This window comes from Cebidichthys violaceus, unplaced genomic scaffold, assembly GCF_023349555.1.
Source record: "Cebidichthys violaceus isolate CVI_PGR_0920_01 unplaced genomic scaffold, fCebVio1.0.p SCAF_6, whole genome shotgun sequence".
NCBI classification, from domain to species: Eukaryota; Metazoa; Chordata; class Actinopteri; order Perciformes; family Stichaeidae; genus Cebidichthys; species Cebidichthys violaceus.
In genome coordinates this window covers 13,179,807-13,206,596 of record NW_027176816.1, presented here as the reverse complement: position 1 = coordinate 13,206,596, position 26,790 = coordinate 13,179,807, and the positions used below count along the sequence as shown (strand labels likewise).

The following is a 26,790-nucleotide window of genomic DNA, read 5'->3' as shown; positions in this document are numbered from 1 at the left end:
TTCAGACCGGTAGTCTCTCATTTCTGTATTTTCAGCAATGTTTTTGCAATTCATTTCAGCTTTCAGCATTCCAACGCATTTTCAGCAGGAAATGCATTTTCTAGTTATGACTTTAGAAGCCTGAAATTCCTGTGAGTGCTGAGACAGTCTATGTAGGTGAGGAAACCAGCTGGAATGAAATACCACTTTAAAGATTATAAAAATACAGGCTGCTACGGTGTAGCCTTGTGTGTCAGAGATTTCTTTAAAGAGAAAATATCTCACATTTCGTTACATATTTCTTGATTAGCTTTCACATGACTAGCCTGTCCCACGATCATGTGTTGTGTATTATGACCATACAAATGACTCACTTCTTTGGTTTCTTGTGCAGTGTGTATATTGTGATGCGTGTATCCACAAAAGCCAACACAAGAGCAACAATGGGACACAAATAATCAGTAGGAGCTGGCTCAAATCGTGGCAGCGGCAGCTAGTAGAGGCACTTCCTGTGGCAAGCTCAGCTGCCACTGTTTGTGGCAGCTGCCACAACTTGCTGTGGTAGCTGCCACTGTTTGGGAGAGGTGCCGCGGCAGTTTAGCCTTTATTTTTCGTTATTTGACAATATGTGACAATACATTAAGATCCTTGAAGGTATGACTGTTGGTAGTTGTAATTGGTTTTGTACAAAAATGCCGATTTGTAATAGTATCGCTACTCGTTTTTATTAAACTACAGGTAGTGTCAGATTTTAAATATTTAGGAATTTTTATTGATTCTAATCTCTCTTTTAAAAAGCAGGTAAAACATGTGACAAAGGTCTTAAAATGTAATCTCATGAATTTCAGATATATAAGAAACAGTCTAACCATGCAGGCTGCGAAACTGTATTTTAATGCGATGATTGTCCCCCATCTGACCTACTGCTCAACCAGCTGGGCACAAGCCAGCAGCACAACATTAACATCTATTCATATTCTCCATAAAGAAGCTCCAAAAACCCAGAAGTCACCATCACTGCAATATCCTCATCAAACACATATCTTGAGTTGGGAGAACCTCATTAAATTCACTGATGTGTGTCTGGTTTTAAAAATTGTACATGGTATGGCCCCGCCTCCGCTTCGTGATTTTATTAAACAAAGCACTCAAAGCAGCAGACTCACTAGATCTGCTTCAAGAGGTGATTGTGTCATTTCACATAGGTCAAGCTCTTTTAGCAAATCTACATTCTCTGTGAAGGCAGCTCACTCGTGGAATACTCTGCCACCACATATACGCACACAAAACATGTACACAACATTCAAACACAGCCTTAAGGAAGGGCTTGTTGCCAATCAGGTGTGCAAGCATTGATATACTGTCTGTCCTGTCTGCTTGTTTTGCCTATATGTGCATTTGTCTTGTTCACTGTTGCTATTTTCTATTTTTGATGTGTATGTTATGTGCCTCAGTGTTATATATGTGCTTGTACTGTAGGTGGGTTTGTTCTACCTGACGCATGCTGCAGCCTGTTATGTCTGCTCTGCTCTAGTGTTGTACACTTTGCTTTTGCTTATATGTGTATTGTTTTTGTCTGTACGTTACTGTCTATCTATGAATTTTAATTCCATTTTTATTTGAAATTTTGTAATTTTTAGGCAGCCTTCAAACATCTGGCCGGGGACAGCAGATGAAAACTAGCCTCTCTGGCTAACTCTGGCTCACTTACAGTTTTACTGTTGATTGGTGTGCATTGTCCCTGCAAAATAAATAAACAAATAAAACAAATAAATGTATGTGTTAAAACAAGGACTTCAAAGTTAATGGCAAGAAGCCACCCTAACATATGTTTTTTGATTTAATTTTATTTCATCTCATTAAAGCTCCATAGCATGACCTACACTGTATACTGTTTTCCAAAATATGTATTGTTCATGTGGTGTTGTAGTTTACAAAATAGCGACTGCTCCAGTTTTCTGCACCCAGGAATAGTACATATTGAAGACAAGCGTTATTGACCCATTTGGCCACAAGCGGGAGCAGCCTTTAAGTGAGCACTTCTGTCAGGCGTAAACAAATGCAGGGCACATACATATTTTTTTAATTATCACCACAGGTATAGAGATGTTTCCTCTGTTTGATAAATCCATTGTGCAATGAAATTCGTTAGCATAGACAGGACAAACAGAGTACCAACAAGTACCAACTGACGTTAGCCTATATTAGCTTAGTTTATTAAAAACGAGTAGCGATACTATTACAAATCGGCATTTTTGTACTAAACCAATTACAACTACCAACAGTCATACCTTCAAGGACCTTAATGTATTGTCACATATTGTCAAATAACGAAAAATAAAGGCTAAACTGCCGCGGCACCTCTCCCAAACAGTGGCAGCTGCCGCTGCAAGTTGTAGCAGCTCCAACAAACAGTGGAAACTGTCGCAACAAGTTGTGTCAGCTGCCACGAACAGTGGCAAACAGTGGCACGCTGCCACGATTTGAGCTTGCCCTTTCTCCAAATATGAACATCTGTTCTGGTGTCTTTCTGCAGATTGCATCCAACTGAACTTTCCTTTAACATGAAGGTTAGGGATGCACTGATTCAACTTCTTCATCACAATACCAGTCGTACAGATCTGACACCAGTTTTTACTTAATAAGCTGTATGCCTCATGTGGCGGTGACTGGGATCATTCTTTTTTGCATGTCAACATCAGATCTGACTTAAAGGAGCAGTGTGTAGGATTTAGGGGAGTATATTGGCAGAAATGGAATATAATATTCATAAATATCTTTTCATTAGTGTAAAATCACCTGAAAACAAAGGCTCGTGGTGTTTTTATTAGCTTAGAATGAGCCGTTTATGTCTACACAGGGAGCAGGTCTTCTTCACGTCATGTTCCTACGGTAGCCCAGAAGGGACAAACCAAACACTGGCTCTAGCGAGAGCCTGTTTCGCTTTTACCAGAAGGCCACCGTAGTCCTCCCGACATGCTTGGACAGGCCAGGGTCAGCAGAGGGGGTATTCAGTTGGATGCAATCTGGAACCTCACAGCTAGATGACTCTATATTCTATACACTGCTACTTTAAACTAATTAAATGTATTTTGATGCGCTGATGTTTACGTTACGTTAATGCTAAGGGGAGTAAAACTATGAAATATGAATTGAGTTTGTCTGCCCTCTCTGTCGGGTGGTTGGTGTCGTTATGTTTATGAACAAACTACAAACTGATACTATTTAACTGATAATGTATATTGTTGGGCCCAGGTGCTTCCTTGTCGTTATCATGTGCTTTGAAACAAAGAGAACATCAGGCCTTCCTCTTCGCTGGCAAGGCCCATCCTGATTTGAGTTTGGCAACCATCAACCCACCAGTAGAAAGACGTTCACATTAAATTAAGTCCTAAGCCTATTTGTAGGCCTCTCCTCGATTTTTGCATACCCATAGTAAAGAGAGTGTTTTTCGTCTAAATATAAGGTGTATTTTAATAGTTTTGATATTTTAGAAAGCTGACACTTGTGAGATTTGTTCAGCATTGTAAATATCAGTATATATGTTACTGGTTAAGAGAACATTAAGATGGAACACAGCACAAATTGAAATTCTTTATCTCCGATTATAAATCCAATTTTGATAAGATATATTTTTTTTAATGTTGTAGTTGAAAGCTCAAACCTCTACCAGATCATAGCCCAATGGGTTGAGAGTGTCTCTGCACAATGTTTTCTTTGATAAAGTGAAGCATTCAAGAGCTAGAGAGGTTTGAGTGCAGAGATTTCAGCCGAGGTCAACCAAAATGTCATTTGGTTCCAGCTGTTCCATTGTAATTTTATATAGTATATAATTATATATTTCACTTCTTTTATGACTAATAGTGTTCAATCTATCATATGCAGCAGTTTGGCATCATTTAGAGAGCCTGGATCCTCTCTGAGCCTGTTTATGTCTGTCATCCATGGGATTTTCTCATCTGGCTTCCAGTCCAGGTCTCCTAGCTCAGCCTATGGTTGGTCGATTTCAGTCAATGGGCCCTCCTTAGAAGCGTCTGAGTCCTGGCTATTTAACAAACACATCGTGATTTTGATAGACAGAAGCGTTAGCCAGTAGGGAGTAAAACCGTGGCGTGTCACCTGAAACGTGCGCCGTGTTGTTAGACGGACCCTTGTTTCTGCATGGGGACATTTCAGAGACGCACCGGAAATACGTCGAAATATTGTTGACGGAAATAAGCGGAGATTTACAGCAGAACAACAAAAAGGTAAGGAGCTTTAGATGATTTTGAAGGATATTACGCATTGTGTTTCTGATGTTTGTTTGCTCACAGCCTTGTGAGGGTTTACCGGAGAGATGATCTGATGGTAGTTCTGGAATCTGTGTCGAATGCTCGTGCTTTTTGCTATATCGGTTGCCTATGCTAACCGTTAGCTTTGTTATGCTAACTCGGAGAAGAGCAAGTTATGGCTAGAAATACGTGAGTTTGTGATAAATCTTTTATTTGCGTACAATATTTGTGTAGAATGGTGTTTGGAGTTTGTAAAAATGTCTTAGATTGTTTGTTTTACCCAGATTTTAATTATTTTTTTGGAATTATTATTATTTTTATATATATATATATATATATATATATATATATATATATATATATGCATAAATGGACTTTTTAGGACGGTAAATGCTACAGCGGACCCGAATTTGGGTCCGTCGGGCTTAACAGGATTTATTAAGGTGTGAACTCGTCACCGAAATACAACACAGCGATCTAATTGACCGAGGGCCACAGACACCTCAGGACCCCTGCAGTTCTGCCTTGTTTCCATAAAATAGTTTCTCCCTCTCTGCTCCTTGCTATTCTAACGACCCTGCGTTGGTGCACAGAAGAACAAACGTTTGCTCCCTTTTTAAAAGAAACTCCTAGGTTAAACAGTTTTATATTCGCTGGATGGATCTACTGTTTGTTTGTTTTATTTTTTTTCGCATCCTGGACGAGGAAGCAAACCATTTTCCTGCAGAAGTGAAGAAACAGACTTCTTCAGAGAAAGAAAACAGACTTTTCTTTCTCCTCAAGTCGACTTTGTGCTAGCCGTAAGGACAGAAATTCCCTTACCGAGCCGAAGAAACTCTCTGACGCAGAGAGTTTTATCACACCAACAACTCAAAAGAACCGCATCAATCGCGACTCGCAGTAAGGCGAATAGAGTCTGGGCAGAGTTAAATATTGTGTTTCATTATCTTGTTTCATGTTGCTTAAAGTGCTGTCATTTTTATAACGTGGTGTATGCTCAATAATCGCCGAGATTAACGATCGAGATCGTTTAATTAGGGCCCGAGCACCAACGTAGTCGGAGCGGAGGACCTATTGTTATTCTAATGTTTTTTATTATTATTATTATTAGGGCCCGAGCACCGACGTAGTCGGAGCGGAGGACCTATTGTTATTCTAATGTTTTTTATTATTATTATTATTATTATCGTACCAGTTTCATCGCAAAAAGGAGGTGCTTGGGATACTGGGAATCTTTTGAAATTTGGCACAAAATTCAATCGTGGTGAAAATTCCAGTATTATTGTGGTGTCCAGCTGCGGCATGACATTTTGGCTCGATAGCACCCCCTACAGAGTAGCCCCAACTTTGGGTTTCACCTAGCTGTATGAAATTTGGTAGGTATGTGGAACGTGATGGGACGCACAAAAAAGTCAAAAGGAGGTATATCCTAAACCAAACAGGAAGTCGGCCATTTTGAATTTGATGACGTTTTTGGACCGTTTCAAGGCGTCGTACTTTAACGAACTCCTCCTAGAGATTAAACCCGATTGCCTTCAGATTTGGTCAGTATGCTCTTGAGACCTTGGCAGTGAAACAATACTCAAAGATCAAAAAGTTATCGAACTATGTGTCCGTGGCGTGGCGGCAAAAAAACACCATTCGCCATGAAACAGGAAGTTGTTGTAACTCGGCTGTACATTGCCTAATCTGCTCCAAATTTCTCATATGTCATAACATCCTGACCCTGAACACATGTATATGACAATTTAGAATCATAGTTATAGCGCCACCTAGTGGCAACAGGAAGTCATAGGTTGTGTACTTTGACACCCTACTGCTCACAGATTAATCGGATCCCTCTCAAATTTTGTCACAAAAGCCTTAAGACCTTGATAATGCTTCATTGTGAAAATTGTAGGAAGTTGTCGAAGCGTGGCGACGTGGCGGCTCTGCGAATTTCGATCCTTCGCCATGAACGAATAAACTGATGTAACTCGACTCCGCATCATCAGATCTTTACCAGATTTCACATGTTTGATTAAACTCCAGGCCTGAAGACGTCTGCAGGCCAATTTTGAATCATAGTCATAGCGCCACCTACTGGCAACAGTAAGTTAAAGTCTTTATACTTTGGCTTGTTTCTCTAAGTTGGAAAATCAGATCAACATCAAATTTGTTCCACACAAATGTAAGAAGTTCATAATGCCAGTTCTCTAAGCTTTTCATGTTTCGTCGAACGCCGTTGCCGTGGTAACGCAGTCTTTGCCGTGAAAAACGATGGTCATTTGGAGAGGTTAAAAAAGCTCGAAACACAAGCAAACTTGACACACAGATCACAAGGCCAAAATGTAGTTCTATAATATGATTTTATTCAATCAGAGTGTTAAATCGGCTCAATAGCGCCCCCTACAAAATTTCGACGAAGCAGCCCTCGCAGTACGTTTCACATAGATTAACAAAATTTGGTAGGCACATGTATCACATGTGGACTTAAATAAAAGTCTCTTGGGGCCATGCCCTAAACCCAACCGGAAGTCAGCCATTTTGAATTTAGTCTGAATTTCTAGTGTCTTTTTTTCAATTTCCAGGCGCTCTACTTTAACGAACTCCTCCCAGGGAATTAATCAGATCAACTTAGAATTTGGTCAGAACAATCTAAAGACCTTTGTGATTAAAAGCTACTCAAAGCTTGTTGTTTCGTGAAATGCCGTTGCCGTGGCGATGCATTCCTCGCCATGAAAAACAAAGGTGTTTTTGAGGGGCTAAAAATACTCAAAACAAAATCAAACTTGTCACACACATTTAAAATCCTGAATGTAGTTATCTGATGTGATTTTAATGCTTCAGAGTGGCAACTCGGCTCGATAGCGCCCCCTACAATATTTCAACGATGCAGCCCTCGCAGTACGTTTCACCTAGATGTATGAAATTAAGTAAGCAGGTGTATCACATGTAGACTTAAAAAAAAGTCTTCGGGGTCCATGCTCTAAACCCAACCGGAAGTCAGACAATTTGAATTTTGTATGAATTTCTTGTGGTTTTATTTCCTTTTCCAGGTGCTGCACTACAAACTCCTCCTAGGGAAATAATCCGATCAGCTTAGAATTTGGTCAGAACAACCTAAAGACCTTAACGATTAAAAGTTACTAAAAGCTTGATGTTTCATCGGATAACATGGACTTGGTGTCGCGGCAATTTTACATGATTCGCCATCATCCATCAAGCTTTTGTAACTCAACCTTACTTTGTCAAAACTGCCCCAAACTTGACATGCTTGATTGCTGTCGTGATTTTAGGACTTTTGCATGCCAATATTAACTCATAGTCATAGCGCCACCTACTGGCAACCACGGACGTAAACAGAATTCTATAATAACAGCGGCCCAAACAGGGTTTGTGGGCACACCATGAGAAAAAGACTTCTCTGATCTAAATATGTGCAAACTAAGATGCTTGGAGAACAAAAGTTAATCAACAGTGTTTTTCAAACCATGTCAGTGGGCATTAGTATAAATGATCTGTCTAGAGCTTCTACATGAGAATCAGGTTAAATGTTACAATGAATGCTTCACACTACAATCTAAAGTTACAGAAGAGCTTAAAATGAAAACAGTGTCAAATTAAAGTGTTCAAGTAAAAACAAATGACACTGCTGTTCTGTTAACTTTCATGTAAGCCCAAATACAATCAGTAGGACACTGCAAGGAGTTGAACTCCATCCCAGTAACCTGACAGTTTATGTTACAAATACTGAAGCACATTCACACGTTCATTTTCTTAATGATCTTAACAGGCTTACATTTATGATTGTATCGGAGGTACACTCAAAACATTTGAGGCTTAAGACCTGGCAACATGGTCTTGCTATGCTGCTGGTCGACGCAGGAAATATCATCTAACTTGTGCATGCAGTGTATGATGGTCACAGAAATGCATTGCCGCATCAACCAGAGTCCTGCCAGTACCCTCGACGTGTGTGACGTTGCGAGGGCCCGATCAATGCTGCTTGCAGCTTTAATATTTGTTTTATTTTAGCATTATTTGTTTTTTACTTTTCATGATCTCACCTGCCTCCTCTGACCGCACGTCCCTGCTTTATGGGATATTTTACTCGCCGCTGTAGCCATTAAAAGTTATTGTTTCTAGAGGAGCTCAGTGTTTCCGTCCAACTCCAGTGTGTTTATTACACTTTATGAAAACCTCCCACTATCCTACATATTTTCCTAAAGTTTAACTGTTTGTATTGTTTCCTTAATCCTCATACTCTGAGGCTTTTTGCAGAGGAATTCATTGAATGAAACATTTAAAACACCTAGTTTTCACCACATTGACCCAGGCTGTAAATGTCCTGAAGTGTAATGGATGTCTGGTAAGTCTTAGCCCAGTTTAGACCATATTTTACACAATAAAAACCTTCCATGCCACTGAGTTCATACAAAAAATGGGATTTAAAACAAGCCACCTTTATAAAAAAATAAGTTCTAGCAGTGTGCATTATTGGACTCTACTAGAGCTTTGCAGTATGTGCTTTGTATTGTGTTGTCTATGAGGGTGTGTGTTGTCCTGTTCAGTTCACATAAACACTGCACCTGTTCTGTAGGTAGTGCGGTCGAGTCGCAGAGCAGAGTCCCCTCACCCAGTCCACGCGACCGCCTGCTCAGCCCTGACTCACACATGGTAAGAGCATCCACATTTTTTCCTGCTTAACCGAAGTGTGACAAATGATGTCTGGGGAAAATACAGCAATACAAGTACATTTTCAGTCTCTGGACAGGTGGAGCGGGAGTCCTGATGACCCCTGTAGATGTAGAACTTACAGATGTGCAGCGGCCTCTATAACCGTGCTGCACTTACAGATGCAGAGGAATGAGTGGCTTTGAATCTTTACTGTTCCGTTTGGTTTCAGGTGTCTCTGTCCAAAGCCGCTATCTCAATCTGACTTTCGAATGCGGCTTTTAATCGTCTGATGTGGTTGCTGATGAGCTAACCAGCGGTATTCAAATTAACTTTTGTTTTGAATCTGAATGGACTGTCTGACTCTTTCGCCCCCACCAGGATGTTCAGGGCTATAAGTGGGTGCGCTGGCGGGTGTGGCTGTGTCATCTGGCTGTCGTGCTGTCCTTGGGTCTCCTCCTGGTCGTGTTTCACTGGCGCCCGCGCCTCGCTGTCCTCGCCCGCTGCTGCTCCTGCCCTCTGGCATTGGCAGATATTCTGCTAATAAGAGTGAGGAAATTAATTTTTGTCCCACGTTTTCCCCGTTCTTTAACAGAACCTGCGCTGAAATGTTAGTTTGAAAGGTTGATGTCCGAAAAGCTGTCTTTTCCAGAATAAATTCTGCACACATCGGCACAAAGATCTTAGCAATTATCAGCTTCATTTAAAAAATATAGGCCTTACAGGTCAGGTTGCAGTAAATATCTCATCTTGCTTCACCAGTTTCTGACCAGTATTCATCATCCAAGCCATCTGTTGGATTCACATGTTCTTATTATTTCATTAATATGTTATGAGTAGATTTGTACCTGATTACTTTGCTATATATTTGTTGGTTCTGTCCAATGACATTCTGTTCAGCCAGTAATGACCTACTGTAATCACCAATGTATCTGTGTCATTTTTACCTTCAGGACAGCTTTGACCAGCGTCACGTGGTGGAGGTCCTCACAGCGGAGATGGAGGACGGCAGGTCAGCTTCAAGTCCTCTGTCAGCATAAGACTAGTATGCACGTGTCTGGGAAAGCTATGTGTAGGTTCTACTTACTGGGTTTGTCCCTTTCAGTGTGGAGCTATTGGGAGAGCTGGAGGACAATGAATGGAGAGATATGGTTCCGCTGCACAAGGAGGAGGTGAGGAAGAAGTGAACGTTTGGCAGAACAGTGTGCCGAGGTGATCTTCTCTCGCGGGCTAAAAGTGACCGTTATTGTGTTCCAGAAATCGCTGCTGCACTACTACCTGTTTGAAGGACTGCGCTACATCTGGCTGGCCCGGAAAGGAGCTTTCTGTCGTGTCAGGTACTGAAACGGGGAAAAACAGGAACACAGCAGTGCACACAGTCCTGAGCAGCTACATTCATCCTGTACACTTGGATTGAACATGTTTTTAGGCAGTGCTACTTTTTCCTGTTATATTTTCAATATAAAGCTAGAAAAGTCAAATGTTTCCTTTTTTACTAACCATAATGTTGAATTCTTCCATCTTTTTGTCTGTAGCGTCCTCAATGAGAACTGGACCTGCAAAGACCTGTATGATTTCCAAAAGGGCCTGAGTCACCTGGAGCAGAGCTCGAGGTAGGAAAAGATGCACGAATGGAGAATGAATCTGATTCTTTAGTTATTTATTATTGTTTAGAGTTATTCATGACATGAATTATTTCAGGAGACGCATGTATGGGCCCAACCTCATTGATGTACCTGTGAAGCCTTACATACAACTGCTGTTTAAGGAGGTGAGATGGAAAATCTGTCCTTTGTACTGCCTGGCTCAGATTGTTTGTTTTATTTTTTATGAGGTGTTTAGAAAGTTTGAAGTAATATATTTATTCAACGACCAGGTGAAGTATCAAATTGAACTCGCTCTTTCCCTCCGTCTCTCTCTTTATCTGCTCCTTTAGGTCCTCAACCCATTCTATGTGTTCCAAGTGTTCAGCATCATCCTGTGGATGGTCGATCAATATTATTTTTACGCCATATGTATATTAATTATCTCCGTTTTCTCCATCGGTATCTCACTTTATGAGATCCGCAAGGTGAGTTTGTGGCGGGGTACTTAATCTGACTGTACTCTGTTGTCGGTTTAGCTCTGGATATGGATAAAATAACATTATACAAACCTTACTCCACAGCAAAGCATCACTCTCCGCAACATGGCCCAGTTTGTCACAAATGTCACAATACGAAGAAACTCGGGAGGTGAGCTTTTGCAAATGTACTCTTCTTCTAATAGGAATTTCTTGTAGTTTCAGAAAATGATGTGGATTTGTTAATTAGGGCCCGAGCACCGACGTAGTCGGAGCGGAGGACCTATTGTTATTCTAATGTTTTTTATTATTATTATTATTATTATTATTATTATTATCGTACCAGTTTCATCGCAAAAAGGAGGTGCTTGGGATACTGGGAATCTTTTGAAATTTGGCACAAAATTCAATCGTGGTGAAAATTCCAGTATTATTGGGGTGTCCAGCTGCGGCATGACATTTTGGCTCGATAGCGCCCCCTACAGAGTAGCCCCAACTTTGGGTTTCACCTAGCTGTATGAAATTTGGTAGGTATATGGAACGTGATGGGACGCACAAAAAAGTCAAAAGGAGGTATATCCTAAACCAAACAGGAAGTCGGCCATTTTGAATTTTATGACGTTTTTGGACCGTTTCAAGGCGCCGTACTTTAACGAACTCCTCCTAGAGATTAAACTCGATTGCCTTCAGATTTGGTCAGTATGCTCTTGAGACCTTGGCAGTGAAACGATACTCAAAGATCAAAAAGTTATTGAACTATGTGTTCGTGGCGTGGCGGCAAAAAAACACCATTCGCCATGAAACAGGAAGTTGTTGTAACTCGGCTGTACATTGCCTAATCTGCTCCAAATTTCTCATATGTCATAACATCCTGACCCTGAACACATGTATATGACAATTTAGAATCATAGTAATAGCGCCACCTAGTGGCAACAGGAAGTCATAGGTTGTGTACTTTGACACCCTACTGCTCACAGATTAATCGGATCCTTCTCAAATTTTGTCACAAAAGCCTTAAGACCTTGATAATGCTTCCTTGTGAAAATTGTAGGAAGTTGTCGAAGCATGGCGACGTGGCGGCTCTGCGAATTTCGATCCTTCGCCATGAACGAATAAACTGATGTAACTCGACTCTGCATCATCAGATCTTTACCAGATTTCACATGTTTGATTAAACTCCAGGCCTGAAGACATCTGCAAGCCAATTTTGAATCATAGTCATAGCGCCACCTACTGGCAACAGTAAGTTAAAGTCTTTATACTTCGGCTTGTTTCTCTTAGTTAGAAAATCAGATCAACATCAAATTTGTTCCACACAAATGTAAGAAGTTCATAATGCCAGTTCTCTAAGCTTTTGATGTTTCGTTGAACGCCGTTGCCGTGGTAACGCAGTCTTTGCCGTGAAAAACGATGGTCATTTGGAGAGGTTAAAAAAGCTCGAAACACAAGCAAACTTGACACACAGATCACAAGGCCAAAATGTAGTTCTATAATATGATTTTATTCAATCAGAGTGTTAAATCGGCTCAATAGCGCCCCCTACAAAATTTTGACGAAGCAGCCCTCGCAGTACGTTTCACATAGATTAACAAAATTTGGTAGGCACATGTATCACATGTGGACTTAAATAAAAGTCTCTTGGGGCCATGCCCTAAACCCAATTGGAAGTCAGCCATTTTGAATTTAGTCTGAATTTCTAGTGTCTTTTTTTCAATTTCCAGGCGCTCTACTTTAACGAACTCCTCCCAGGGAACTAATCAGATCAACTTAGAATTTGGTCAGAACAATCTAAAGACCTTTGTGATTAAAAGTTACTCAAAGCTTGTTGTTTCGTGAAATGCCGTTGCCGTGGCGATGCATTCCTCGCCATGAAAGACAAAGGTGTTTTTGAGGGGCTAAAAATACTCAAAACAAAATCAAACTTGTCACACACATTTAAAATCCTGAATGTAGTTATCTGATGTGATTTTAATGCTTCAGAGTGGCAACTCGGCTCGATAGCGCCCCCTACAATATTTCGACGATGCAGCCCTCGCAGTACGTTTCACCTAGATGTATGAAATTAAGTAAGCAGGTGTATCACATGTAGACTTAAAAAAAAGTCTTCGGGGTCCATGCTCTAAACCCAACCGGAAGTCAGCCAATTTTAATTTTGTATGAATTTCTTGTGGTTTTATTTCCTTTTCCAGGTGCTGCACTACGAACTCCTCCTAGGGAAATAATCCGATCAGCTTAGAATTTGGTCAGAACAACCTAAAGACCTTAACGATTAAAAGTTACTAAAAGCTTGATGTTTCATCGGATAACATGGACTTGGTGTCGCGGCAATTTTACATGATTCGCCATCATCCATCAAGCTTTTATAACTCAACCTTACTTTGTCAAAACTGCCCCAAACTTGACATGCTTGATTGCTGTCGTGATTTTAGGACTTCTGCATGCCAATATTAACTCAGTCATAGCGCCACCTACTGGCAACCACGTACGTAAACAGAATTCTATAATAACAGCGGCCCAAACAGGGTTTGAGGGCACACCATGAGAAAAAGACTTCTCTGATCTAAATATGTGCAAACTAAGATGCTTGGAGAACAAAAGTTAATCAACAGTGTTTTTCAAACCATGTCAGTGGGTATTAGTATAAATGATCTGTCTAGAGCTTCTACATGAGAATCAGGTTAAATGTTACAATGAATGCTTCACACTACAATCTAAAGTTACAGAAGAGCTTAAAATGAAAACAGTGTCAAATTAAAGTGTTCAAGTAAAAACAAATGACACTGCTGTTCTGTTAACTTTCATGTAAGTCCAAATACAATCAGTAGGACACTGCAGGGAGTTGAACTCCATCCCAGTAACCTGACAGTCTGTTATGTTACAAATACTGAAGCACATTCACACGTTCATTTTCTTAATGATCTTAACAGGCTTACATTTATGATTGTATCGAAGGTACACTCAAAACATTTGAGGCTTAAGACCTGGCAACATGGTCTTGCTATGCTGCTGGTCGACGCAGGAAATATCATCTAACTTGTGCATGCAGTGTATGATGGTCACAGAAATGCATTGCCGCATCAACCAGAGTCCTGCCAGTACCCTCGACTTGTGTGACGTTGCGAGGGCCCGATCAATGCTGCTTGCAGCTTTAATTGATTTTATTGTTCTCTTGGCGTTAACATTAGTCCTGCATTAATTTGTAGCCATGGTTTCACGTAGTGATAAATTGCCATCATTTGAAGTGGGTCAAAAATGTTTAAAACTGTTAATTTAGAAATGTATTGATCAAATGTACTAAATAACTCTGGGACAAGTGGGTCCCAGAGTTCTTTCATCACCTATAAATATTCAACTATGAAAAGTGTCCCAGTCCTAGATCACAATGGAATATATGAGAATGTCCATATTGAACATATGGCATAGATGGCAAATTGTGGTCATAAGGGCAAACGAGATGACTACATGCTAAGAACTTGCAGGACTAGTTTATTTTGAGAAATTGCTGTAAAACCTAACAAGAATGAAAACGTATAAAAGCCTCCTCGACCTCTCTTTGTCAGTGTGAGTGAAAGTTAGGAAGCAAATGAGGAAGTCGTTTTGTTTTATTGGGCCCAGTGAAGCCATCTCCCCATGGGGACATTCATTCCTAGTTGTGTGTGTTTTTTCAGTGGAGGAGTGTGTGAGCTCGGAGGAGCTGGTCCCCGGCGACTGTCTCATCATCCCTCAGGAAGGTCTGCTGCTGCCCTGTGACGCTGCCCTGCTGACCGGGGAGTGTCTGGTCAACGAGAGCATGCTCACAGGTGATCAACAAACCTCAACGCCATACATCCTTTTTAAATCCTAAATCTGAACCAACCGTTTTGAAATCTGAAATGAAAATTACAATTCAATTTAATTTCCTCCAAGAAAGAAAAACACTCAGTTACGCATTTTCTAGTTGCATGATTCAGCATTTGTGACGGCTTGCTGTACAGCGTCCCCTTGAGGAGTCACTGTATTCACCTGTCGTAATCACTCTTGTGTCCAGGTGAAAGTGTCCCAGTGCTGAAAACGCCACTGCCGACTGGTGAGGGGAGGTACAGCTCAGAGACGGAGCGCAGACACACCCTCTTCTGTGGCACCCAGCTCATTCAGGCCAAAGGGGGGGGCAGCAATGCTGTTGCTGTGGTCACGAGCACCGGTGAGTAGAAACACTGACGTGATTCTGCAACATTTTAGGGAGATGTCAGTTAAATGTTCAAGGTGATCCGTGGAGTTGACATCTGGTGTTGCTTTGAAGCAGTTATATACAGCAGGTCCCCGATTTGGTTGTCTCGCACATGAGGGCGCACATCCCTTGTCATCGATCCCGTTTGTGATTTTTATAGACAGGATTTCAGTAGCCGGGTGGTAGAGAGTGTCCGTTTTGGGGACCTCAGAATTGCATCCCTGCTTTTTGCACATGATGTAGTTCTATTAGAACGTCACCTTCAGCAAGCACTGGGGCGGAGTGTGAAGCGCTCAGGATGAGAGTCAGTAGCTCAAGTCTGAGGCCATGGTTCTCAGCCAGTGGATTGCACCCTCTGGGTTGGGAGTGTGTTACTGCCCCGAGAGAGAGAGTTCAAGTTTCTCTGGGTCTTGTTCACGAGTGAGTGTGAAATGGAGCGTGAGATGGAGCGGTGGTTCAATGTGGCGTCAGCAGTGCTGCGGGCGTTGTACCAGACCGTTGTGGTGAAGAGGGAGCTGAGCCGGAAGGCAAAGCTCTCGATTTACCAGTCCATCTACATTCTGACCCTTTCCCATGGTCATGAGCTGTGGGGAGTGACAGAAAGGATGAGATTGTGGCTACAAGCGGCCGAAATGAGCTTCATTCCTAAGGTGTTTGGGCTCAGCCTTAGAGATAGGGTGAGGAGCTCAGACATCCAAGGGGAGCTCTGAGTCACTGCTCCTTTGCATCGAAAGGGGCCAGCTGAGGTGGTTCGGATATCTGATCAGGATGCCTCCTGGACACCTCCCTTTTAGAGCTTTTCCGGCCACATCCAACTGGTAAGTTGGAATTCCCTCGTACGGCTGCTTTCCCTGCGACCTGAACCAGGATAAGCGGAAGTAAATGAATGAAATGTTTTATGTTGGGGAAAAAATAATGTCGATACGTTTGTTAATCCTCAAGGATACATCTTTGCTAAAACCTTCCCGGCCTAAACACTTCGCATAAGCTGTCTCACGCCTGCGAGTCTGCGATGCTTAAAATAGTAAGGCTTGCACTGTGAAGCATTCCTTTAACATCTTACGTTTGCTCTCCAAGTCAAGCCAGTTCGTCTGCTTTTATCTCATCCTCAGGGTTTTTCACAGCCAAAGGTAGCCTGGTAAGCTCCATTATGCATCCTCACCCAACCGACTTCCGCTTCTACCAAGACTCTTTCAAGTTCCTGTTCCTCCTGGGCGTTGTCGGTAAACGCGTTTAACAGTGACCTTCCTGGTTTTGTTTCAAGAGCGTATAAAGAAGCTAATGTTATCTGTATTTACATTTAATTTACTCAGACTTTGTATTCTAGCCTTTATGACCTATAATTCAACAATTGAACATTTGTCCTTCCTTTTTCAGCTTTTTTTGGCACCATTTACAGTTTTGTGGTCCTCTTCAAGACTGATGTAAGTCCAAGGACCAGATATTTTTTGTCTTTATTTGGCATGCCAACAATAAAGAAAGTAACAGCACTGATGTGTGTCTGGATGTGTGTCCAGGTGACTTGGTTGGAATTGGTGATCAGGAGCCTGGATCTGGTGACCATCGCAGTGCCTCCTGCCCTGCCTGCTGCCATCACCACGGGCACCATCTACGCCCAGCGCAGGCTGAAGAGCCAGGGAATCTTCTGCATCAGTCCGCCATGCATCAACATCTGCGGCAAGGTCTCCCTCTTCTGCTTTGACAAGGTGAAGGGGAAATCCACGAGTTTGTAGGTGGAGAACTCATCGCGGCCGTTTGACCCCTGTTAAAGTTGCCTTTCATCGGAGCACTGTTGTGTCTCCAGACAGGGACTCTTACGGAGGAGGGTCTGGATGTGTGGGGGGTGATGGAGGGGGGAACTGCCGGTTTCTCAGAGCTGGTCCCAGATCCCAGACTCTTGCCCCCGGGGCCCATGCTCTCAGGCCTGGCCTGCTGTCACACTGTGACGCTGTTGCAGGGACAGCCCCTCGGAGACCCCTTGGAGCTTAAGATGGTTGAGTCCACTGGTTGGGTATGATGCTATAAAGCCTGTTTTATTTAATTCAAGAAATTCTTGACTAGAACTGGGTATTTTGTTGCAAAATGTTTAATATTAGTATTGATAGATCATCCAGGCTCACCAAAGTCAGTACCGATACCAAAAGAATACTGGCATATTCACGAAACCCTTTTGTACTTTAACAAAAGATGCCAAAGTTCTCAGATGTTAAATGTCTAAACACAAGAAGCCCTTCAAGAACTATGATATTCTAGAATTAGGGGAAAAAAAGATTTAAATCGGTAACTGACTATCCGTAATAAACGCATTATATGTATTGAGGTTGGATATACCACGCCCCATGCAGGACTTCAAAATAATTTGTAGGTAAATGCCAATATGGACAGTTTATTTAACATATTCTTTTGGTATCGGGTACAAAAAATTGTAAAAGATGACCTTTAATTTTTGCCATTATTACCTACCACTATGAATAAATATTGCAAATTTTCTTACTTTAAAAAGCATCTTGTTCGCACTTCTGGAATATTGCAAAAAAAACACTTTTTTGTTTTTGTGCGGCCCAGGCGATCATATTTCATCTTACTACTGCTATAACATGTTAATCTAAATCACATTTTATTTTCCAGACCCTCCAGGAGCCAGAGGGAGATGGAAAGGTGCTGGATGCAGAGTTTGGAGGCCACAGAGTTTTGGCTGTTCTGAAACCTCCACCTCAAAGGACAGTGAGTGTCTCCACCTTAACCCTCATATTGACCAATCAGTAGGGCTTCTTTGTTGTTAACGTCAAATCCCCTTAACTACAGTTAAAACTGCTGTACAGGTATTGATCTTTCCATTTCTTAACCTTTAGCGTTAGATTTTGACATTGTGGTAAATGTATGAAATTACAAACTGTATTTACTGAAACTAAATAAAAAAATAGATGGAGAGTTTCCAGTTATGCAGAACTGACATCCTTCTCTTTCATTTTGCTGTCAGTCCACAAGCGAGGCGATGGCCATTGTTCGGAGGTTTCCCTTCTCTTCTGCCCTGCAGAGGATGAGCGTGGTGACGGTGGCCCGCGGGGGACACTCGCCATTCGCTTTCATCAAAGGATCCCCAGAGATGGTGGCCAGCCTCTGCCGACCAGAAACTGGTCAGTAACTTCATATTAATAATATAACAAGAAGACTCCGTTAATGTATACATATATATGAATTAAATAAATTTTGCATTGTGTCTATTGTCGGCTCTTATACATTACATTCATACTAAACAGGCTGCTTCATGTTTACAGTGCCGGCGCAGTTCTCCAGTGAACTGAGCAGCTTCTCCAGTGAAGGCCTCAGAGTCCTTGCGCTCGCCTATAAACCAGTAGATGGGAACACTGACCTGAGGACCAATGAACGGTGGGAACTCTGTCTGTGCTTCTGGCTGCTTTGTGGCTCCAAAGCTCCTTTTTTTATAGGCTCATTTTCCGGTCATGCTGAAATGCAGCTGTTTGTCTGTCCACAGAGGGGAAGTAGAGAAAGACATGCGGTTCTTGGGCTTGCTGATGATGAAGAATCTGGTGAAGCCAGAAAGTGGCAAGGTTATTGATGTCCTGAGACTGGCAAACCTCCGCAGCGTCATGGTCACTGGTGAGAGATATTTTTCACTTTCTCTTCTTTTTTTTAATATATCATAAAGCATTAATTTTCAGGCGTCAACTTTAATGCCATCAAACTCGTGTCTAAATATTGTTTTTGTCCTTCTTGACATAGGGGACAACATTTTAACAGCAGTCAATGTAGCAAAAAGCTGTGGCATGGTGGGAGTCGATGAGAAGGTGATATTCGTCAATGCGACACCCCACACTGCCCAGTCCATACCCACCCTGAAGTTCAGCCTGGAAGAAGGAGGGGCCCCTGACGCCCAAACCTCTATTGTCACTCGGGTTGGTTCTGCTTAGTCTTTTTTTTTTGTTTGTAATTTTTTATTTTTGGACAGTAGCTTAGGTTACATAGTATACATTTGCACCAGCATTAACAGCGTCCAGTTTTACAAAATTAGGTAAGTTTGTACAATTGGGAGAGTGTACACATAAACTAATAAAAACATCAGACGGGGGACGGGACGTGGGATAGAGGAAGATGGGGCTTGCTAAGCTAAATCAACGTTACAGGGTCATTCATTCATTATTCCACAAAATCTGTTTGTAAGGGTTTTACATATCTTACCCACTTGTCCCAGAGTTGAATAAACACGTTTCTCTGAAGGCGAAGGGAAAAAGTGATCTTTTCCATAACATAGATGTTGTTTACTATGTCTATCCACTCCTGTATCGTGGGGGGCTCAGGAAGCAGCCAGCGCCTTGGGAGCGCTTTTTTACAAGCGGTTATTAAAATGCCAAACATGTATTCATCTGGACGCCCTGTTTGGAAATCAAATTTTCCTAAGAATAATGTAGAAAATTGCAGGGGCAGGTCAGTGTTAAGTATGCTTTTTAATGTTTTATGAAACTCTGCCCAGAAAGGTTTTATCACTGGGCACTCCCAAAATACATGCCAGTGATTTGCTTCCCGAGCCTGCTTAGTCTTTTTAAGTCTCGGGGGTACTCTATTGTCAATATCTGGGAAGGGAGTAATCATGTATCTTGTAGCAACTTTCACCCTTGTCCATAAATCAGTCAATTGTGGCATTTTAGATTATAGCGATACTTGTTCTACTCTGTTAGACAAAAAAGGAGATGACCGTCATCATATTTCACAAGTCTTTTCCCAAGCTGTCATGCTCTGGAACTTGAAAGAGAACAGTGATATGGTTTGATTGGAAGTCAAACCTAAGTATTTGTCCTAAGTCTTTGGGTCCCATTATCTCTCATACAGTTTGAGCGGTGTGGCAAGAAGATCATTCAAACTGATTTTAAACATATTTTATGATTAAGTAGCTCTCTCTATAGCACACATAATAGGCATTCATGGCCTACATTTGTAAACTGGGAGGGTTATGTTTGGCTGCTGCTGGTAATGCTTTTCTTCTCTCCTCTCAGAGCCTGTACCAGGAGGGTTTTGACTACCATTTGGCTATTAATGGCAAGTCCTTTGCTGCCCTCTGTAATCACTTCCCAGAGTATTTGCCAAAGGTAATGTATGCTATGTTATCCCAGCAGGGATATTCTGACAATGGACTGGGCTATTCCGACAACAAAATGACGCTAGCATACAAAAACTAGGGAAGTAGTGACAGGGACAATGATTGAATTAGATTATACTGAGGCATTTAGACGAATGGGCTGTATTTCAAATCAAGATGTGATCAATTATTTGTTAAATTTCCTTGACATTGCTGTCTTTGCAGGTTTTGTTGCGAGCTACCGTATTTGCGCGCATGGCTCCCGACCAGAAAACCCAGCTGATGAAGGAGCTGCAGAAACTGAAGTGAGTTCAGACACAAAAAGGGGAAGGGCGGGAAACACACGGGAAGAACAGAAAGTAAAGAAAACATGTGTGGGAAATCAAACCCTTATTAACCTGCAATCCCAACACTTACTTCAAATATTAATGGGTAAATGGATTGATAGATAAACTTATATTTATTGTCTAACCATGGGTCTAATCCACAACTACAACTTAAATACAAAATTTAAAAAGTGCATAGTTTTCGCTGTCCAGTGGCCATTGGAGGAACTGCATTTTACAATACTATTAAATTTAAGGTGAAAACTATGGAAGCCCGTTTCTGCACTGGTAGTTAAGGGCTTCCAAGTTGCATTATTATTGTATAATCACATGTAGTAATTTGTATAATTTATACATGTGGCTTGATTAAAAGGATGAGACCGGACACTAAGATAAACTAGAAAATTTCGCAAGAAATTTTGACAGTGTGGCTTCTACTGCCCAAAGACGTCGCAATATATATATACACGCTGATGTTACCGGTAGTATCGTTGAGGTTCAATTGAGATATCGCTTCTCTCATTTCTGCATTTTAGATTCATACTCTTGGATTGAATCTTGTATTTGTGGGGCTTTTATTTTTGAAAGGGTGGGACTGGGTGGGTGAGAGAGGGGGAGAGGAGACAGAATCATGTTTGACACACACAAACAGAAGTTATTTAATGACAGGCTCTTTAGTGTGTGCGTGCATGTGTGTGTGTGTGTGTGTGTGTGTGTGTGTGCGTGCGTTTGTGAGAGACCGCAAACTGAATTTTTTTTTAAAAACCCTGCTTTTACAGAGAAGCTGTGTCACACACACACACGAGCAAATTCTTAAAGGTTGCCTGTCTCACAGAGTAAAATCTGAAACAATATGTGTCAGCCATTTTGTCCTGTTTAACCAAAACTAATGCCATGCTAGCAGCCATGGTTAAATCTATTTGTGTGTGTGTGTCATACCTGTATAAGAGATATATACACCTTTGAGAGAGAGAGACAGACACACAGACAGACACAGGCAGGCATACAGGCATACAGGCAGGCAGGCAGGCAGAGAGAGAGAGAGAGAGAGAGAGAGAGAGAGAGAGAGCGCGTGCGTGTCACTGGTTGCCATGGTGATGACGCAGGGCTTGGAGAGTCTGTGAGTCTGTGTTTATAAACATCAGTAATTAGCTGAATTAAGAACACCTGTGAGCTTGGCAGCCTTTTCATGAGAAAACACTGGGAAACTCCTGTCAAACAAATGCACTTTATACCAAAACCATGAGTCCAATCAATAAAATAAGTACACCATGAGAGAGATAAGACTCTGCCGAACGCCCTGGTGTGTTTTTTATGTTTGTAGTGTTATAAATGTGAGCAACAGCGCAAGTTACAAAACTGGTACCGTCTGCTTTCTTTGACAAATTTCTTTTCTGATTTAACATGGAGTCTAATAGAGCAGTCGGTTGGAGTTCATGTCGCTCTGTGGCTGTTTGAGTCCTTTGGATTCCATAGACACTTTGTTGCGACCAGCACAAGATTTCCAAGCTTTTTGGCCAAAAATGGTGTATAAAGAGTAAAAATTGTGGGAATGGGAGCAATTTGTTTGGAAAAATCACAGAACATTTTCCTGCTCTGCTTCACTCTGACCGTGATGTCATCACTCTAGCACTTAATGAGCTGCGCAATACACACCCATTATAAAATCTCAAACAGACCCAAAGTTTTGCTGAAACTAAATCGGTGACTTCATGAAAGCTATGCTAGCTAGCAAAATGTCCATTTGGCTCAATAACGTCCATCAATTTGTCTACGTTTTAAACTTTGAATCATGTTTCTACGTTAAAGTATGGCTGGTCAATATGGGTCCAAAGTTAAGTGTTTTTTTTGCTTTCTTCACGCCGAAATCCCATTCAAGTCAATGGGCCGATTTTTCATCGTAGATCGCGATTTTCGGGGAAACCGCTGGACGAATTTCTTCTAAAAGTCATAGCTCACGATTCCCGATCAAGCCGCACGTGTTGAATTACTTTTTGAGCAGGTGTTGGCAACGCTGTGGGGCAAGTTTCGCGGCAAACTCTGATGTGGAAGATGGAGAATAAGAACTAGAAAATGCATTTCCTGCTGAAAATGCGTTGGAATGCTGAAAGCTGAAAGCTGAAATGAATTGCAAAAACATTGCTGAAAATACAGAAATGAGAGAGTACCTGTCTGAAAAATGTTGAAGCCCAAAAGCATTTAAACTGCACTGCTGAAAACCCTTCTAGTTGACACGTCTAACTATGGTGTCAGTAGCTGAAAATATGACAAAGAAGAAGGCTTTGAAAGTTGAAGTTTAACAGGATTTGAAGATTTTCTCCATAGATATCTTATTCAAAACAAATTGCAAAAAGCTTAATAATTCAAAAATGTAAAGATTATAAATATGACAAGTCATATCACCCTCTCCTGAAAGAGCTGAAAATTTTGATATTTGAATGGTTTCTGTGGCTTAAACAATGTGTAGTAGTAGTGATATTTGTAGTAGAAGTTGTATTTGTAGTAGAAGTATTATTAGTAGTAGAAGTATTAGTAATTAGAAGAAGTAGTAGAAGTAGTCGGTAATAGCTGTAGTATTGGTTGTTGTATTTAATATAACAGTAGTAGTAGTAGAAGAAGTAGTAGTATGAGTAACAGTAATGACAGTATTTGAAGTAGCAGTAATAGCAGTAGTAGAAATACTAGTAGCATTCATACTTTTAGCTGTAGTAGTATTAGTATTGGTAGTAGCATGAATAGCAGCAGTAGTAGTAGTAGTAGCAGTTGTAGTATAAGTAATAGTAGTACTTGTAGTATTAGCAGTAGTGGTAGTAATAATAGCAGTAGTAGTAATAGTTGCAACAACAAAAGTTGTAGTAGAAGTAGTGTTAGTAGTATTAGTAGCAGTAGTAGTAATACTAGAAATATTAGCAGCAGTAGTAGTAGTTGTCGTAGTATTAGTAAGAGCATTAATTATTTCAACAAAAAAAGCCTCATTTTGAGCTTAATGTTTAAATACAGTTAATCCATGGAGCTTTTATTTTGAAAGGGTGGGGCTGGGTGGGTTAGACAGGAGGAGAGGAGACTGAATCATAATGTTAGATAAACACAAACAGGTTATTAAATGACAGGCTTCATCAAAAGCATTTCAGTTGGAATTCATTCGGTGGGGCTTGTACTTTAAAATGGTGTGTGTGTGTGGGGGGGTCCTCTAAAAGTCTCTAATACCTGAATGACTGTATAAGAGATACACACGCAGAGAGAGAGAGACACAGAGAGATAGAGTGAGGCTTGTGTCTGTGAGTCTGTGTGTTTATAAACATCAGTAATTAGCTCAAGTACGAACACCTGTGAGCCTGGCTGCCTTTTCATGAGAAAAGACTGGGAAACACCTGTCAAACAAAACCCCAAAAACCCCATAACCATAGCCCCTATTGCTCCAATATTAATACTGGAGAGGGAGGATGACTTGAAGAACAGATCATGGGAGTTTGTGGGAGAGAGAGACAGGCAGACAGACAGTTCCATTGACTGAGTGATTTGGAAAGAGAGACAGGCAGACAGTTATTTGTACTGAGTGAGTGAGACAGGCAGACAGACAGTTATTTGTACTGAGTGAGTGAGGGAGACAGACAGGCAGACAGACAGTTATTTGTACTGAGTGAGTGAGACAGGCAGACAGACAGTTATTTGTACTGAGTGATTTGGAGGGATAGACAGGCAGACAGACAGTAAGATGGACTGAGTGAGTGGGAGAGAGAGACAGGCAGACAGACAGTCAGATGGACTGAGTGAGTGAGACAGGTGGACAGACAGTCATCTGGATTGAGTGAGAAGAGCAGACAGACAGTTATATGTACTGAGTGAGTGGGAGAGAGAGACAGGCAGACAGACAGTCAGATGGACTGATGTGTGTGGGAGAGAGAGACAGGCAGACAGACAGTTATATGAACTGAGTAAGTGAGACAGGCAGACAGTTATATGTACTGAGTGAGTGAGTGAGTGAGACAGGTGGACAGACAGTTACATTGACTGAGTGATTTGGAGAGAGAGATAGGCAGACAGACAGTCAGATGGACTGAGTGTTTGGGAGAAAGAGACAGGCAGACAGACAGTTATATGAACTGAGTGAGTTTGTGAGACAGGCAGACAGACAGTTATATGTAATGAGTGAGTGAGTGAGACAGGTGGACAGACAGTCATCTGGATTGAGTGAGAAGAGCAGACAGACAGTTATATGTACTGAGTGAGTGGGAGAGAGAGACAGACAGGCAGACAGACAGTCAGATGGACTGACTGTGGGAGAGAGAGACAGGCAGACAGACAGTTACATTGACTGAGTGATTTGGAGAGAGAGACAGGCAGACAGACAGTTATATGGAGTGAGTGAGTGAGACAGGCAGACAGACAGTTATATGTACTGAGTGAGTGAGTGAGGCAGACAGACAGTTATATGTACTGAGTGTGTAGAGAGAGACAGACAGACAGAGAAAGAGAGAGAGAGAGTGTGTGTGTGTGTGTCTGTGTGTGTGTGTGTGTGTGTGTGTGTGTGTGTGTGTGTGTCATTGGTTCCCATGGTGACGGCGCAGCAGTTGGAGAGTCTGAGTCTGTGTGTTTATAAACATTAGTAATTAGCTCAAGCACGAACACCTGTGAGCCTGCCGCCTTTTCATGAGAAAAAAACTGGAAAACACCTGTCAAACAAAACCACAAAACTCCCATAACCATAGCCCCTATTGCTCCGATATTAAGACTGAAGTGCAAGGATGACTTGAAGAACAGATCATGCGAATATTGGATCTGTAGTGTAAAAAAAAGTGGCTTCAATGGCGATTTAGAAATGGGGTACGGTTGTCTGTGCAAGACTTTTTTGAAGTACGTTTTAACATTGGGGTCTATGGAGGAGAAAGTTGGTTTTCCTCAAGTAAAGGCTTTTGAGCCAAATGTGTAAATCTGTGGGATTTCAAAGTCATATGTCTACGACAAGGACAAGATTAGCTACGTTTCCATCCAAAAATTATGCATGTAGAGTGAAAATTGAGGAGTCAGTCGCAAAAGACAAATATTTTTTTCACAGGAATCTCAAGCTTCTCTTCACTCTAGCGGTGACATCACGCACTCTAAGCTGCGCAATACACACCCATTATAAAAGCAGAAAAGGACTGAAAAACACATGAAAGCAAAAATGTTACTATTCAAAAAGTGTAAAAGATATCAAAATGATTATAACATACAATCATTGGTCAGGGTTTTCTCAACATTTGAAAGTTTAAATGGTGTCTGTAGCTGAAAGTATGAGGAAGTAGAATGATCTGAAAGTTGAACAAGTTTAAGAGGATTTAAAAATATTCTCCATAGACATCCCATTCAAAAAATAAGTTGCAAAAAGCTTAATAATTCAAAAAGTTGAAAGATTAGAAACATAAAAAGACATAGCACCCCTCTCCTGAAAAAGCTGAACATTTTCATATTTGAACGGTTTCTGTAGCTTAAGAAATGTGGAAGTTATTAAGTGCCAAAATACGGGGAACGGAAGAAATAGTTGAAGAATAAAGATTAGGATAACAATACTTGGAATGCCGAATCAGCATTCCAACAATTAGGATAACAATACTTGGAATGCTGAATCAGCATTCCAACAATAAAGATTAGGATAACAATACTTGGAATGCTGAATCAGCATTCCAACAATAAGCCCGCAGGATTACAGTCAGTGTGCTTTGGCACAGCCTTGTGCCACAAAGCCACACTGAATAAGCCCGCAGGATTACACTCAGTGTGCTTTGGCACAGGCTGTATTACTGCCTTGTGCCACAAAGCCACACTGAATAAGAATAAGCCCGCAGGATTACAGTCAGTCTGCTTTGGCACAGGCAGTATTACTGCCTTGTGCCACAAAGCCACACTGAATAAACCCACAGGATTACAGTCAGTGTGCTTTGGCACAGGCAGTATTACTGCCTTGTGCCACAAAGCCACACTGAATAAAGATTTGAAGAACAATACTTGGAATGCTGAATCAGCATTCCAACAATAAGCCCGCAGGATTACAATCAGTGTGCTTTGGCACAGGCAGTATTACTGCCTTGTGCCACAAAACCACACTGAATAACTAGAAAATGCATTTCCTGCTGAAAATGCGTTGGAATGCTGAAAGCTGAAAGCTGAAATGAATTGCAAAAACATTGCTGAAAATACAGAAATGAGAGAGTACC

General features: G+C 41.3%; 1 protein-coding gene across 2 annotated transcripts in view; it reads left to right on the top strand.

The window, feature by feature from the left end:
• atp13a2 (ATPase cation transporting 13A2) overlaps positions 1-26,790 on the top strand; it is a 40,233-nt gene that overhangs the window by 6,437 nt on the left and 7,006 nt on the right. For both annotated transcript variants that reach the window (XM_068733236.1, XM_068733237.1), the window contains 22 exons: positions 8,833-8,909; positions 9,288-9,455; positions 9,860-9,918; positions 10,012-10,078; positions 10,164-10,243; positions 10,442-10,519; positions 10,608-10,677; positions 10,843-10,977; positions 11,074-11,140; positions 14,637-14,768; positions 14,996-15,148; positions 16,288-16,398; positions 16,553-16,599; positions 16,693-16,881; positions 16,980-17,186; positions 17,804-17,899; positions 18,156-18,312; positions 18,454-18,565; positions 18,672-18,796; positions 18,920-19,092; positions 20,188-20,280; positions 20,496-20,575. In XM_068733236.1, coding sequence (XP_068589337.1) covers positions 8,833-8,909; positions 9,288-9,455; positions 9,860-9,918; positions 10,012-10,078; positions 10,164-10,243; positions 10,442-10,519; positions 10,608-10,677; positions 10,843-10,977; positions 11,074-11,140; positions 14,637-14,768; positions 14,996-15,148; positions 16,288-16,398; positions 16,553-16,599; positions 16,693-16,881; positions 16,980-17,186; positions 17,804-17,899; positions 18,156-18,312; positions 18,454-18,565; positions 18,672-18,796; positions 18,920-19,092; positions 20,188-20,280; positions 20,496-20,575 — 2,476 coding nt within the window. The remainder of the gene's footprint in view (positions 1-8,832; positions 8,910-9,287; positions 9,456-9,859; positions 9,919-10,011; positions 10,079-10,163; positions 10,244-10,441; positions 10,520-10,607; positions 10,678-10,842; positions 10,978-11,073; positions 11,141-14,636; positions 14,769-14,995; positions 15,149-16,287; positions 16,399-16,552; positions 16,600-16,692; positions 16,882-16,979; positions 17,187-17,803; positions 17,900-18,155; positions 18,313-18,453; positions 18,566-18,671; positions 18,797-18,919; positions 19,093-20,187; positions 20,281-20,495; positions 20,576-26,790) is intronic.